The sequence below is a fragment of the Neurospora hispaniola genome (genome assembly GCF_033458365.1).
Source record: "Neurospora hispaniola strain FGSC 10403 chromosome Unknown B0T23scaffold_10, whole genome shotgun sequence".
Lineage (NCBI taxonomy): Eukaryota > Fungi > Ascomycota > Sordariomycetes > Sordariales > Sordariaceae > Neurospora > Neurospora hispaniola.
The window spans coordinates 971,307-985,176 of record NW_026944415.1 but is presented as its reverse complement, the minus strand read 5'-3'; the positions used below and the strand labels follow the sequence as shown (position 1 = coordinate 985,176).

Here is a 13,870-nt window from a genome sequence, read left to right as displayed (position 1 = left end):
AAAAGTTCTGACGCCACTTGGCACCCGCTGGACCCATCAATTGCCCGGGACACACCCCGGTCCCGTCACTGTACGACGCCTGTTGCTCAGTGCTACAGAAGTCAACATCGATACGTAGGTAGCTTGTAGCGAGCGAGCAACCTCCAAACAATTTCCAAACAACAACATCCCGCCGTCATCACCACCTCCCGCTCGCTTCTCTTTTGTCTTTTTTTTCCACGACCACACTCGATCCGAAATCGCCATCATGGCTGGCCTTGGCGGGTTCAACTTCGACGCCTCCAAACTCAACAAGGCCACTGCCGCCGATTACTCGTCCTCGGATTCGGACGCGGACGACATTGATGATTTCCAGGTGCCATCGCGCGATCCCCACGACGACGATTTCGCCGACTTCAACCCGCGCAAGAGACGCCGAACTGGTCGCGACGCAAAGGAAGCCGCGGCCCTTGGTGTCTTTGGTTCCGAAAGCGAAGACGAGGGTCCTCGATGGAAGCGCAAGAACCTCCGCACAAAGGGCGTCAGCTTTGTCTCGTCAGCCAACAACAAGCCAGCCAACTCGGACGAGGACGAGGATGAAGATGATATTGATGATGAAGAGGACGAGGATGACGAGTACGACGCGAGACCATCGATGAAGGCTGCCCATGCTGAGGACGAGGAGGAGGACGAAGAAGAAGAAGAGGAGGAAGAGTCACGAGGCGTTGGGCTGGGCTTCAAATCTGCCGCCGCTGCAGCAACAGGGCAAGGATTGGGATGGGTACCTCCGACACAACAAAAGCAAGAAAAGAGTCCGCCACGACAATCCTTTGTCAAGTCAACAATCAACATGTCGAACCCTCTCGGTCCAGGATTCACCCCGACCTCGGCCAAAGCACCGACGCTCCTCACCAAAGACGACGATGAACCTTCCACGCCCCGCGTCGCCCTACCCAGTGCTTTTGCTCGGGCAAAAGATGGAAAGACAAAAACCAACAAGATGTCCTTCGCGGCCCGTATGATGGCCAAGATGGGGTACGAGGAGGGCAAGGGTCTCGGTAAAGAAGGCCAGGGACGCAACGTCATTATCGAGGCGAACCTCCGGCCCCAGGGTGCCGGTCTGGGCGCTGTCAAGGAAAAGACGCAACAAGAACGGGAAGAAGAGAAGCGGCAGGCACGTCTGCGTGGAGAGGAGCTGGTAGACTCGGAAGAGGAGGAGAAGAAGAAGAAGGCCGCTCGCAGAAAGAAGGCTTTGGCTGGCGGACTGGGAAGTGGTACGGCCAGCGCTGGCAGCACGCCGCGACCCAAGAAGCCCAAGTATATGACTTTGGATGAGGTCAAGAAGGTCGCCCCAGGGCTGAACATTCCCAATGCCTTTACTCCCATCCTGGATATGACCGGACCTGGCAAGAAGATGCTCACGACGTCTTCAGGCCTGATGACCCCTACCGGAACCACCACCCCTGCCGAGTCGACGGAGGCGGCCGAATCGCGAAAGCTCGTTAGACGGGCTCAGAATGATTTTATGGCGATTCTGGAAGAATGGCAGAACCTTCAGGAACGCAAGGCATACGCCGAATTGCAGCTTAAGCAAGAGCAGCAGGAGTTGGACGGGCTCACGGCAAGCCTACAAGCGAACAGGGCCATCACGGGTCTTTGCGAAGTGCTCTCTATCCCCGTCGAGAGCGGCGAGTTTGACAAGAGGGCGGACCTTGACTACAAGCTGCGACGCACAATTTCTGGTCTAGTGAGCGCCTCCGACTCCTTTTCTGATGCCATGCTGCCACAGATCAAGGACGAGGTCGCATTACTCGCCGTTGCCGCCGTCTATCCTGCCCTCAGGGAATACCTACAGATCTGGAAACCACTCGAGGATCCCAAGCCAGGCTTCGTTGATGGTCTGATGTCCATTCGGAAGCTACTCGGCCTCGACCAGAAGACCAAGCATACCCATCGCCGGGCCACAGCGACCCCTTACGAAACCATGATGTACCAGCTCTGGCTCCCCTCTGTGGCAAGTGCGGTGAGGGCATGGGATGTCCGGGAGCCCGACCAACTCATCGCTGTCTTTGAAGCCTGGGACAGGCTAATCCCCTCGTTTATCCGGTCTCAGCTCCTCCAAGATATTGTCCGCAAACTCGAAGAAGCCGTCCAGAAGTGGCACCCCAGAAAGAAGAGCAGCACATCCAATCTCCCGCACGTGTGGATCTTTCCGTGGCTCCCCTACCTACCTTCGACCCACCTTGACCCCAAGAGCTCGACCGGTCTCGTGGCGGACGTCAAGCGCAAATTCCGCCAGCTCATTGACGTCTGGGAATTCAGCCGCGGCGTGATCCCGGGCCTTAAACAATGGAAGGAAGTCCTCCGCCCTCGCCGGGGTTCCGATCAATGGGGTCCGCTCGTGATGAACCACGTCCTCCCCAGCATGGCGCGGTACATGCGCAAGAACTTCCGCGTCGACCCGCGCGACCAGGAGCCGTACATGGACATGCTCGAAGGCTTGTTCAAATGGCTTGACGTCATCCGCCCGTCCATGGTCGGAGAGGTGATTGTGGTCGAGGTGTTCCCCATGTGGCATGACGCGCTGTATCAGTGGCTTCTCCTCGATACGGCGAACTACGAGCAGATTGGTCAGTGGTTTGAGTGGTGGCAGGATCAAGTGTTCCCGGAGGAAATCAAGTCACTCCCGTCCATCACGGCCGAGTTCGAAAAGGGCATGAAGATGATTGAGCGCGCTCTGGATCTGGGTGATGGCGCAAAGACGGAGCTCAAGGCTCCGGAACGAGGTCCCGCTTTGCCTTCATCCAAGTACTCATCGTCGTCCCGGCACGAGCGTGAACATGGTCATCGTGAGAAGCACCGCGAACGGGAAGCCCGACCGCAGCCAGCGGAGGCAGAGAAGAAACAGCCGGAGGAAATCACGTTCAGACATGCGCTGGAGGATTGGTGCCAGGAGAACGACTTGCAGTTTATCCCGGAGCGCAAGAAGATGCATGCCGAAGGACCTTATTACCGGATCACAGCCAGGGGCGATGGCAAGGGTGGTGTGCTGGTTCGGTTCAAGGGCGATGTGCTGTTTGTGGAGGTCAAGGGGCAGGATGTGCTCAAGATCCACAGGGAGCCGCAGAGTGGATGGGAGGCGCTGTTGGAGTTGGTTTTGTAATGGTAGACTAGGGGTAGGGGCATGGTGTTGTAGATTGATGAAGTTAGTTGATATCCAATATGCGCATTTTGAGAGCAGTCGGTTCCATGCTCATCGATGTTTTTGTTTGACTTTTTCTCTTTTCTTTTTTTTTTTTTTTTTTTTTTTTTTTTTTTTTTTTTTTTTTTTTTTTTTTTTTTTTTGCCGTTGGAATTTCGGAAGCTTGCAGTGTGGGAAGTGGAAGTTGGCCGGCCATTCGTTTGTATTCCTATCATTATCGCCTTTTCGTCGGGCCGTTGGCGGCAGGCGGCATGCAACACCAATACAATTTCGACAGCCACGTCTGTGTAAGACTTTCTCTATCTGTAACTGCTGCCCCAGGAAGATCAATCACACCTACTTTTCACATCGATTGTTTAGTTCGCTCAAGCCGCATACAACAATTCCCCCCCCCAGACTTGTTTGTTTGCTGACGAAATCTGCTCCATCCCTTAATCTCACAATGCCTATTCTTCAACCACTCTCGTCCGTCTTGTCTTTATCAACGCTGTCAACAAGGATCGGGAAGTTTTGAGCGAATATAATGTCAACATTTTGACTTTTCATGTGTTTTTCTTTTCTCAGTTCCTGATTCCTTGGCTTCGTCGTCTTCGCATGTCACGGCAGATGGCTGCAGAACGCCAAGACACTATTCCCGTGCCCAGCAACGCCCAGCGTCCAACGAAGCTCACCGGGCGGGCCAGGACCGATGGAGCCCACAAAGACAAGTCCATGCAGGGGCGGGCAGTGCCCACCACGGGGATCCGGGGTTCACGACACCGCCCACTTTGGAGCCTCTCTGCCGTCACAGGCTTGACAGGGACACCCGATTTATCCGCCGATACGATGACTTCATTATCCAAGATAGGTTTCCCAGAATGAGTGATAGTCAAATTTTTTTTGGTTTTTTTTTTTTTTGTTTTTTTTTTTTTGGGGGGGGGAACCACTCTCGATAAGTGATGGTGGTTCTCACGATACGGGCAGACTAAAAAAGTTGCGAGATGACTTTTTACTTTCGGCTCCAATAATGATTGCCGGTACCTACCTACCTCTACCTACCCAGCCTCCTCCCAACTACATACCAACAAGCGCCGCCGCCGCCTCGCTCGCTGCATTGTCTTGTCCCAACGACAATCAATCCCAAAACAAGTAATAATTGCCAGGTATGTACCTAGGTGAAAGCCAAGTCGGTTCCATAAAACCAAGAACCAAGGCGCGCGTAGAGGTGCTGCCAGGCTGCTGCCGTGCCTGCCTTTGGCCCCCCATGTTTGCTTTCAATCTTTATGGTAGCCTGCGGCGGCGGGAAGAATCGCCCATTGCCAATTGGCCGTCCGTTTCACTTTTAAAATGGCGGTTTTTGGGGGGGTTGTTTCCGGGCTTTTCGGGCTGTGTGATTTGAAGGATTGATTTCCTTGGGTTTATTGGAACGCTGTACACATCCACACATCTCGTATGCAACATCCCAGCACATCGCTACATACATGCCTACGGGGAATCATGGGTAGCGAATGCTATTCCTGGCTTCGCTACAGTGGGGATGGTGGACGCTAGACTCCATAGGAGGTAGGCTGGTAGGGTAGGGCTGATGCTGGCTGGCCGCCTGGACGGCGGCGTGGTTGGCGACTTGGCGTACATAAGTTGGTGGTGGCAGGGGCGTGGATCCTGTTAAAAGCTCGCTGTGTCCCGCCTGTTTTTTTCATGAAAGCCAGGAGAGAGAGTGACGGTGAACGGTTCATCCTTTTTGGGGGGTGTTGTTTTTCCCGTCTCAAGTCTTTCTCATTCCCCTTAGGTATCAACAACGCCAAAAAAAAAAAAAAAAGAAAAAGATGGTCGGGCTCAAAAACGTCGCCCTCTTCGCGGCGTCGATTATCCTCCCCGCATCAATTACATGGGCCGCTCCCATCATCGAAGTCGAGACGAAGCCGATTCCCGAAAAGTACATTGTGCTGCTCAAACCACATGCCGATCTCGAAGGTCACCTCAGCTGGGCAAAGGATGTGCACGCCAGGAGTCTGTCGCGCCGAGACACGGCCGGTGTGCACAAGGCGTGGAGTGTAGGAAGCAAGTTCAAGGCGTATGCGGGCGAATTCGATGAGGAGACTTTGAACATCATTCAGCGGGATGAGAGGAATGTATGTCTCACTGAGCGCGCATCAAACAAACCCCTGAATACCTCTCTACACTACGGTACTCAGTCTCACCCAACCCTAACAACCAAACCACAGGTCCATTCTATCGAACCCGACAAAAGCTGGCGCCTTTACAAGAGCAACAAAAAAGACAACGACGACTCCAACTCTGACAACACCACCATCATCACCCAAAAGCAAGCGCCTTGGGGTCTTGGCTACCTCTCCCACAAGGGCAAGACCTCGTCCGATTATGTGTACAACTCCACCGCCGGCACTGGCACCTACGCCTACGTCGTCGACACGGGATGCTGGAAAGACCACGTCGATTTCGAGGGCCGCGTGCAGCTCGGCTACAACGCCTACCCCGACTCGCCCTTCATAGACATGGATGGCCACGGCACGCACGTGACAGGTACTCTGATTTCAAAGACGTACGGAGTGGCCAAGAATGCGACGGTGATATGCGTCAAGGTGTTTCACGGCGGAGGTGTAGGTTTTTTTTTTTTTTTTTCTTTTTTTTTTTTTTTTTTTTTTTTTTCTCTTAATCTGTCCAACCCACAGACAACTAACACAAGCCATCAATCACCATAGTCCGCCAACACCATCGTAATGGACGGCTTCGAGTGGGCCGTCAAAGACATTATCGCCAAAAAGCGCCAACGCAACTCCGTCATCAACATGTCGCTGGGGTGCGACCGGTCCGAAGCCTTCAACGCCATCGTCGACGCCGCCTACGACCAAGGCATCCTCACGGTCGTAGCAGCCGGCAACGAGAACCAGCCCGCCGCGCTGGTCTCCCCTGCTTCTTCGGCCCGTGCCTTCAGCGTGGGCGCCATCGACAACAAGAACACGCGTGCGTATTTTTCCAACTATGGTGCCATTGTGGATATCTTTGCACCGGGCGTAAATATCGTGTCGACTTATATCGGCAAGAAGGATGGGGATAATAATCGGACCATGACCATGAGCGGGACTAGCATGGCGAGTCCCCATGTTGCGGGCTTGGCACTGTATTTGAAGAGTCTGGATCCGGAGAAGTATGGGAATAGCTCGGATGCGCACAGTGGGTTGAGGGCGTTGGGGGTTCCGGATAAGGTGTGGGATGCGGGCGAGATGAGTCCGAATTTGGTGGCCTATAATGGGGTCCAGGGGTAAGAGGGAAGGTGTCAATGAGGAGCCATGAGAGAGCGATGAGGATGCGATTGGAGATGATGATGGCTGTGGGAAGTACGGTAGTTTTGCGTTGCATAGCATCGGCGTTTGGGGCTTGGATTTTGTCTTGAAAAGAGGCCTCTGTTCTATGTTATCGAGTTTTGATGAGGTTACATCCTTTTTCTGGATAAGCATTGGGGATACAGTCCGATGCTGGTTGATCTGTGAGCTTGGTACACTAGGCACTCGTAGTACTTAATATACATCGTACACTAAATGAAATCTATTTCGAAGAGTCCCAAAGCCTACACGGACAAATTAAAAGGCATTAGCTGGATTGGATACAATATTTTGAATGTTAGAGATGGCGTATCCAAGGTCAAATTAGACATTAGTTAGCCATAAAAAGGTATAGGAAAGTTGACACGAGGTCTCGAACTAACAAACAAAGCAGTACTGGGCTGTACTATATCACTTTCACGTCTTGAACTATCGTGTCATCTCTCATGGTGAAACTGGTTTGTCATCCATGAGTAGCATCTCATCCAATGAGACTCAAAAGACACCTCGAAAACTGACTCCATGGGCTTTGGTGACTGACCACAGTTCTCCCATTTACAACCATGGCTGTTAGTACCAAACGCATTCATCTGTCAGACCGGCTTAAATGCTTGATACCTGCTCGTCAACATCTGACAAGGCATATGCAATTTGCCCTTCTTCGCAACGCATGCCACTCACTGTATGCGACCAAGGCAGATCAAACAGTGACGCGCTCAAAACTTGATGATGAAACGCAATCAAGGCATGAAACTAAAATTGATATATGTTTGAATGAAAGCCTCCGGCCTTCTCATAACTTATCCCAAACCAGACCCAGGCCCATACCGTGTGCGTGTCCTGTATATTACGCCCGCCTGCTCATTTCCCGAACTGTAGTAGCAAGAGTTCCTGCGTGTGAATACGTACATATCTCCCGTTCGATGGTTAAATAGCCGCGCTGCCTCAGCTTCTGCAGCTCGCACCCTGCATCCTGGCCTGCCCGCTCCTGAGCTGCCAGGCTGTCTGCCCTTTCCGCAGCGTGTGTGCGCCCGTTCCTGCGAGTCCGATATCGTTCGCTGATTTGGCACGTAGTTTGTCACCCTTGAGGTGACTAAAGTGAAACCCGCCCCGTGATGTGTATCGCTTTCACGGCCTCAGCTCGCTTATTTCATGATCTGGGCAAACTCGGCATCTGCATGTGATCGAGTTAGCATATCTGCGCATCGATGGCTCCTGTCGCCCGTGCCTGCGTGGCTGCTCCTCCTCCTTGTGCTTCAACGGTCCAACGGGCCAACGCACCTGGCCCTCCTCCGCAGCGCCCAACCCCAAATGAACAACAGGTCAACCTCGTAGTAAAGAAAACAAGACTCACAATCAATCTGCCCGTCCCCATTCTTATCCGCCAACTTGATCATCTCATCCACGTCCGCATCCGTCATGTCCTCGCCCAGACTTTTGAGGACAGCCCTAAGCTCCCCGGTCGAAATGGTGCCCGAATTGTCCTTGTCAAACACCTTGAAGGCCTCCAGCAGCTCCTTTTCGGAATCGGTTTCTTTGACGGACTGCGACATGAGATTGAGAAACTCCTCAAAGTTGATGACGCCGTCCTTGTTGGTGTCGGCCTCGTTGACCAGGTCCTCGAGCTCGGCCTTGGAGGGGTTCAGACCGAGCTCGCGCATGACGACGCCCAGCTCTTCGGCGGTGATGTCGCCCGTGTGGTCCTTGTCGAAGATGTCGAACACTTCGCGGAATTGAGCAATGTGCTCGGGGGTGAGTGTGGGGTATTTGGGCGTCTGAGCGCGGGTTGGTCAGTAGGGCTTTGGGAATACCATGGTTCGTTGTTGTTGCGAAGGCTGAGTTGGGTTTGTTGGTGTTGCTTGGTAATTCCTTCGTTGTGTCGTCGTGAACTGCACTCACCATATTTGCGGTTGCTTGCTGCTGCTGCTGCTGTGTGTGAAGGTGTTTAGTGGGCTAAGTATATGGCTGGTCGGTGTCCGGTATTCGCGATGCTATGATTCTAGGTAGTGAAATATCAAGCAATATAGGAAGCAGGGAGCGTATGATGAATGAGAAGCGCACAAGTACGAATTGATATTTGGATGAAGGAGGAGGAATCAAGTTGAGAGAGATCACCGGTGAAAGTGATGGGAGGTGGGATGTGGATGCTGATCAGGGCCCAAGCTGAAACCAGATTCAGGCTCCAGCGGGCTGGTACTAGTACAGTACACAGTACATATGGGCTGAATGGCGGGGTACCATCCTGCCGCGCGGCCGGCAATCAAGTCCTACCTAGACATACGCCCCCAACTGCCCTGCCCGTAGCTGCCTGTGCCTGCCGCAAGTTGCAGGTTGCACAGCCGCTTTCCCCCCTCCCGTCCCCTCATGATCGAACAACTCTCTGCGAGACTGGTGTTGGAGAAGATGGCAAGCGCCGCCTCGCGTCTTACAATTTACAAGTGGAAGTTCCTTCATAATCCGCCGGACATCATCACCATCGACATGCTAGGGTTTCAGTGCTTTCTCGGTCGCACTGAGCCCTAACCCGCTAGGTACCTAGCCAAGTCGGGCCCAACCGCCCATTGCCTCAACAAGTGTCGCCATTGCTAGTAGCAGACGGGATGGTCTCACGTCTCACTCTCGCATGGTGTAAGACAGACTCCACTTTTGACGACAACCGTTGGAATCATCAGTCTTGAACAAGACACTCCCGAGTCCCGACCAACAAGCCTATTAGGACCTGTTGCTTGCCCTATTCTCTCTTTTCTTGCTTTACCTTTCCCAGTGCTGGTTTTTGAAAGTTGCGACAGTCATGTTGTCTTCTGTTCCTTTCGATCCCTACGGGTGCATTTTGTGATTGGTTCCAATTTGGCCTTGGACGGATCAAGGCATGGACAATGATATAATTGGATGAGTCGTGGGCCTCCTGCAGCAGCTCACCAAGATATACATCTTCTTGAAATTCTTACTGTTTGTACTAAATTCAGCGTTGCTCCAAATAAGTTTCCAACCTAAAGATGAACACGATAGCCACCATGAGGCCAGCCCCTTGATCCCAGCTCTCGTCGCTACGTCGATAATGATCCGAGTCTTGCCATTACCCACCTAACCACGACAGTTCCTTGCAAACGGTCGCAATCATGGCACCACAAATGTCAACGAAACTTATCTCCTGCCACAATAAGTCAGGAACGACGCCAGCGCCACCCATGCCTGCAAGCCATCCACGCAAGCAGCAACACCACCACCAACACCACCACGACGTCCAGTCCCATCTCGCCGCCATGTCTTTATCCATGTCATGGAGCTCCCATGTCCAAGCGGACTTATCCAGCCAATTTCCAACCCGCACCTCGTCATGTTCCGACTCCTACACCCCCTTGACATCATGCCCCGCCAGCCTCTCCGGCCTACCTACACTCGCGAAACTAGAGCCATCGCAAACATCACCACCAAAGTCAAGCCTGGATTCCGAGGTATCGTCATCATCATCACCATCCGCAAAGCCAGCTTCCCAGGAAGCGCAAACAAATCAAGGCCCGCCCTGCAACAACTGCCATCAACCCTCGACGCTCTGTACCGTTGGTCCACTGAATCCCAAGGGGAACGCAGGGCGGAAATACTTTGCTTGTAAGCGGTGTCCGTATGGGTTGGCCTGGGTTGGGTGGGCTGGTGTTGAACCCTTTGATGGGCTTGTTGTTGTCGCTGCGAAGGATGAGGGTGTTGATCCCACTAAGGGTGATCGTGGTGATGGTGTTGATTCTGTTCCCAGTGATGCTGGTTTTGCTCGCGGCGGTAGTAATGCTGATGGGAGGTATGGCAGTGGTAGCAAAGAACCGGAAGCAAGTGGAGAAGGTTCACCCGTTGCCACCCTTGAAAGAGGGAAGAAATGGTGGATCTCAAGTCCTCCTGGGAGTCTCAGTGAAGAAGAAGCCGATGACAGTCCCAGGTGCTGCTGTGGTGAAGCCATGAAGCTGGATTACGTCGACGTTAGCTGGGATGGTGCTTTATATTCCCTTGGCGAGAAAACGACGACGAAGAAGTGGTTCTGGACTTGTACGTACGGGGCTTGCAGTGAGTTCATGTGGGTCGGGGATACAGGCGGAGACGGCTTGGCACATCATGGTGGATGCAGGAGCGAGAAGCCGATGGGAGCATCGGTCAGGATATTGTGGTGACAGCGGTGCATCTGCCCGGTTGACGTTGGATTTGTTTTTGTATTGCAAGGAGTGAGGTTTTACATATATAGGGGAGGGGTATCTTCTGGTTCAGAAGCCGATGTTGTGTCCTGCCCTGCAAGGGAAGTGGTGACATTCTCTGTCGGCGGGTTTCCTTTCTCAACGTCCTTGTCTGGACGAGGCCGAAGTCTCTTCAAGAGGTTGATTGGGTTTCTGGATGTTGGGGCCTCTCTAGTAGCGTTGTTCTGTTCTGCGTCCAGCTCGGCGAGAGGTTGTTCCGTACTGCGGAAGCTCTTAAAGCTGCGGTATATGGTCACGAGCCAGTACCCAACGACAAGCCATTCACTCGGCTTCGCGTCCTCCCTGCTCGGTTGAACTCTTGACAACTCCCGGCCCAGGAAGCTCCATCGAGTGCCCCTCTCTTCCATCATCTTCCTTACTAAACGCTGCCTAGGTGCTTCAGCTAACAGTGACAGACCGCATCGAATGGAATAGACTGTTGTTTCGAGGTTCGCAACCACCAGGTAGGTTGCTAACCCGATGCATATGGTGACAGCGACAAGATGGTTTGCGTTATAGTTCTCGTTGATACTCCACATCGACATGCAAAAGCCCAGCGGTAGGTAGAAGATGCTGACAAAGGTCAATAGCTTGACATTTTGGCTCAGTCTCGTCGCTTCCCGAGTCTCAATGACACTGCTTGCGTTGAAGAGCTAAGTCTCAGGTCAGTGAATGCCGCGTTGGATAAAGGTATATGGATGGACTTTGATGACTGGAATATCCAGAGGTCAGACATGTGATGGTTGCGAGGAGATTGTATTGTTCAATGCGCGAGCACTGTCACCTAGGGAAGTTATCCACTTACCCCATCTCTATACTCGATGATCTTCTGCCTTCTGGATTCGAAGCCTTGTCGAGTGTTCCTTAGACTTTGGATCCGTGAAAGAATGGAAGCACGAAGTTGATCAACACTCTTGTGAACAACGCCTCGTACGTTTTTACAGCCCTTGACTTTGGCCTGCTCGTTCACAGTCACTAGATGTTTCTCGGTTCTGCGAAAGTTGTCTTCGTTCTCTCCCCAAAAAGTCTCCCATCGCTCAATCGTAAAGTCGATATCCTGGATAAATCTTCCAAGGCTATTGATGGCCCAGAAGTATAACCTTGATTGCGTAAAGTGCCTATCGTCAAATAGAAGGCTGTCGTGTTTTCCCGGGTCGAATATGAGCTCACGCTTCGCGTCAAGCTGGTCGAAATAAGGATCGAGTCCCGCCCAGTCTGTGGCAGCTTGTTTCAAAGCACGGTCTATGAAATCCAAGACCCCAGTCCGTAGACAGACCGACGAATTCCAGAAGGATTCCCCCTTTTCCCCGGGCAGAGTATAGAAATGAGGCGGAGGCAGAACGAGCATGGTCCAATATGGGCCACAGTCCCCAGTGCTAGGCGCATCGTAATTGGAGCAGTATATTGTGACACTGAATGATTGGCGGCTGAGAAAGGACCCTTCCTCCACATACAGAGGGCCATGTCCCCAAGATGATTTGTAAGGTTTGGGAGACGCGCGATACCACGAGATGTGAAACGTGTCCCATTGCCCTTTTGTCCTGATTGCAGCACCCCAAAGAGGGTCCGCTTTCAAATGTTGTGAGACAGCTATCAGCAGATGGTCAACCAATGTCAAGCCTGATTCTGTGGAATCAATTCTCAATGCAGGGCTGAGTCTGGAAGTGAGGAAAGTCTGGACGAATGTGCGAGCCACGTCAGCCCCGCCAATGCACTCAAGTCCATTGACGTCGATTATGCGGTACCAGGGCCTGAAAGTATGGGGTCAAGTTAGTATGTAGTGGACTTGTTGTGCTCTCGATCTTGTTTCTCCTATCCTACTTTTCTTCGGAATCGTGGTTGTCATTGGTGGCGAGGACGTACCTAGTTGTTTGAGGCTCATCAAATCCCAAATAACCCTGGCTCGAGAGATGCGCTCTCACACGAAGGTATTTTTGAGAACGTGCAGCCCAATCAGTGGCTTGCCAATGTTCACGGCTTGCCCGTAACCTGTAATGCTCACGGTATATCTTCACGGGTATCAATTTGAAGTACCTTTCATCGCCCTGGTGCCTGTTTATGAGCAACCGATACTGAACGACAGCGGGACGCCGAGCAACCCATGCTTTTCTGTCAATCCAGCCTAGGTCAGACGGGTAATAGCAAAAGTGGTTGCCGAGAGTATCATAGTCCCAAATTATGAAAGTGCCAGAGGCTTGGCGTAAGTCTTTCAGGAACTGAGTGGCCTTGATAAGGTATTCATCCAGCTCTCCAGTTACTTTCATGCGCCGGAGCGACAGCGGCTCAAAGCACAGGGGAAGTCTCGCGTCTGCGGGTACGGAATACAGGTTGTTCAGTGCTTCTACTATAGTCTCAGCATGACTCCCGAGCCCCGTCGTTTCTGCGGTAAGTTCCATTTCACGGCTCTTATATGATCGTCGTGTCCTGCTATGAGAATAGGGCACATAGAGATTCCCACTCAGGTGCATTTCCTCTGGCGGGCATGGCGGAGGTCGCGGTGTTGTCAACTTGTGGTCATCAATATGATACCACTCTTTGTCCTTGTGGTCCTCAAAGTGATACCACTCTTTGTCATGGTGAGTCTCTCTATCCTTTCCAGTTAGTTCCCACGTTAATGTAAAGTTAGGTGGCGCGTCGGCGTAGAGAGCGCGTGACTTGTTCCGGGGCTGTTCTCGTTGACCACCTGGCAAGGCCAATGTTAGACCGGAACTTGATCATTATGTAGGAGTAAGAACCTAGAGGTACTGACTATCCTGATCGGCCTCAACTTTAACGTCCGGAGGTTTTGTTGCTTCATTATTCACACGCTGCTCAGCGTCCGTCCTCTTCCCCACTTCCTTTTGGTTCAGTTCTAGGAGCGCTTGGAGCAGCAACGAGTTTGTTTTCAAGTGCTCGGTTTGTGCAGCTAGGGTCTCCTTGATGTCTTTGAGAGCATTGACGAGCTCCGCGGCGTGTTCCGTCGACATTTCCAGTGTGCGTCTGACCTGACGAGCTCATCGATATGAGCATTGAAAAAGCTCTCATGAAGAAATTTGGTTGATGTCTAGAGGGGGAGGAGGGGTAGTAGCTAAGTCCTCAGTGTTGCAGTGAAAGTGTGTATCCATTGTTACATACATACCCAATTGTTGCCGTTGGGATGCCTAGCATTG

General features: G+C 52.4%; 5 protein-coding genes across 5 annotated transcripts; 3 read left to right on the top strand and 2 right to left on the bottom strand.

Moving 5' to 3' along the window:
* Nucleotides 1–66: 66 nt before the first annotated feature.
* On the top strand, nucleotides 67–3,216 carry B0T23DRAFT_390230 (GC-rich sequence DNA-binding factor-like protein-domain-containing protein). Its single transcript, XM_062837864.1, has one exon. It carries the CDS (start codon nucleotides 248–250, stop codon nucleotides 3,140–3,142), a length of 2,895 nt encoding a protein of 964 aa, XP_062688285.1. The 5' UTR covers nucleotides 67–247; the 3' UTR covers nucleotides 3,143–3,216.
* Nucleotides 3,217–4,859: 1,643 nt separating this feature from the next.
* Nucleotides 4,860–6,910, top strand: B0T23DRAFT_367422 (peptidase S8/S53 domain-containing protein). Its single transcript, XM_062836418.1, has 3 exons — nucleotides 4,860–5,292; nucleotides 5,386–5,781; nucleotides 5,884–6,910. Exons 1-3 carry the CDS (start codon nucleotides 4,987–4,989, stop codon nucleotides 6,445–6,447), a joined length of 1,266 nt encoding a protein of 421 aa, XP_062688284.1. The 5' UTR covers nucleotides 4,860–4,986; the 3' UTR covers nucleotides 6,448–6,910.
* Nucleotides 6,911–7,632: 722 nt separating this feature from the next.
* On the bottom strand, nucleotides 7,633–8,318 carry B0T23DRAFT_408469 (uncharacterized protein; the record flags this gene model as incomplete). The annotated part of the gene is made up of 4 exons (XM_062839301.1): nucleotides 7,633–7,719; nucleotides 7,786–7,794; nucleotides 7,833–8,279; nucleotides 8,316–8,318. 4 exons carry the CDS (start codon nucleotides 8,316–8,318, stop codon nucleotides 7,633–7,635), a joined length of 546 nt encoding a protein of 181 aa, XP_062688283.1.
* A 1,305-nt stretch (nucleotides 8,319–9,623) lies between these two features.
* Nucleotides 9,624–10,455, top strand: B0T23DRAFT_327155 (uncharacterized protein; the record flags this gene model as incomplete). The annotated part of the gene is made up of 2 exons (XM_062835597.1): nucleotides 9,624–10,236; nucleotides 10,307–10,455. The coding sequence occupies 2 exons, from the start codon at nucleotides 9,624–9,626 to the stop codon at nucleotides 10,453–10,455; spliced, it is 762 nt and encodes a 253-aa protein (XP_062688282.1).
* A 235-nt stretch (nucleotides 10,456–10,690) lies between these two features.
* B0T23DRAFT_46542 (uncharacterized protein) lies at nucleotides 10,691–13,787 on the bottom strand. The gene is made up of 4 exons (XM_062841303.1): nucleotides 13,471–13,787; nucleotides 12,585–13,404; nucleotides 11,527–12,472; nucleotides 10,691–11,374 (listed from the first exon to the last, which is right to left on the bottom strand). Exons 1-4 carry the CDS (start codon nucleotides 13,685–13,687, stop codon nucleotides 10,721–10,723), a joined length of 2,637 nt encoding a protein of 878 aa, XP_062688281.1. The 5' UTR covers nucleotides 13,688–13,787; the 3' UTR covers nucleotides 10,691–10,720.
* Between the last annotated feature and the right edge of the window lie 83 nt (nucleotides 13,788–13,870).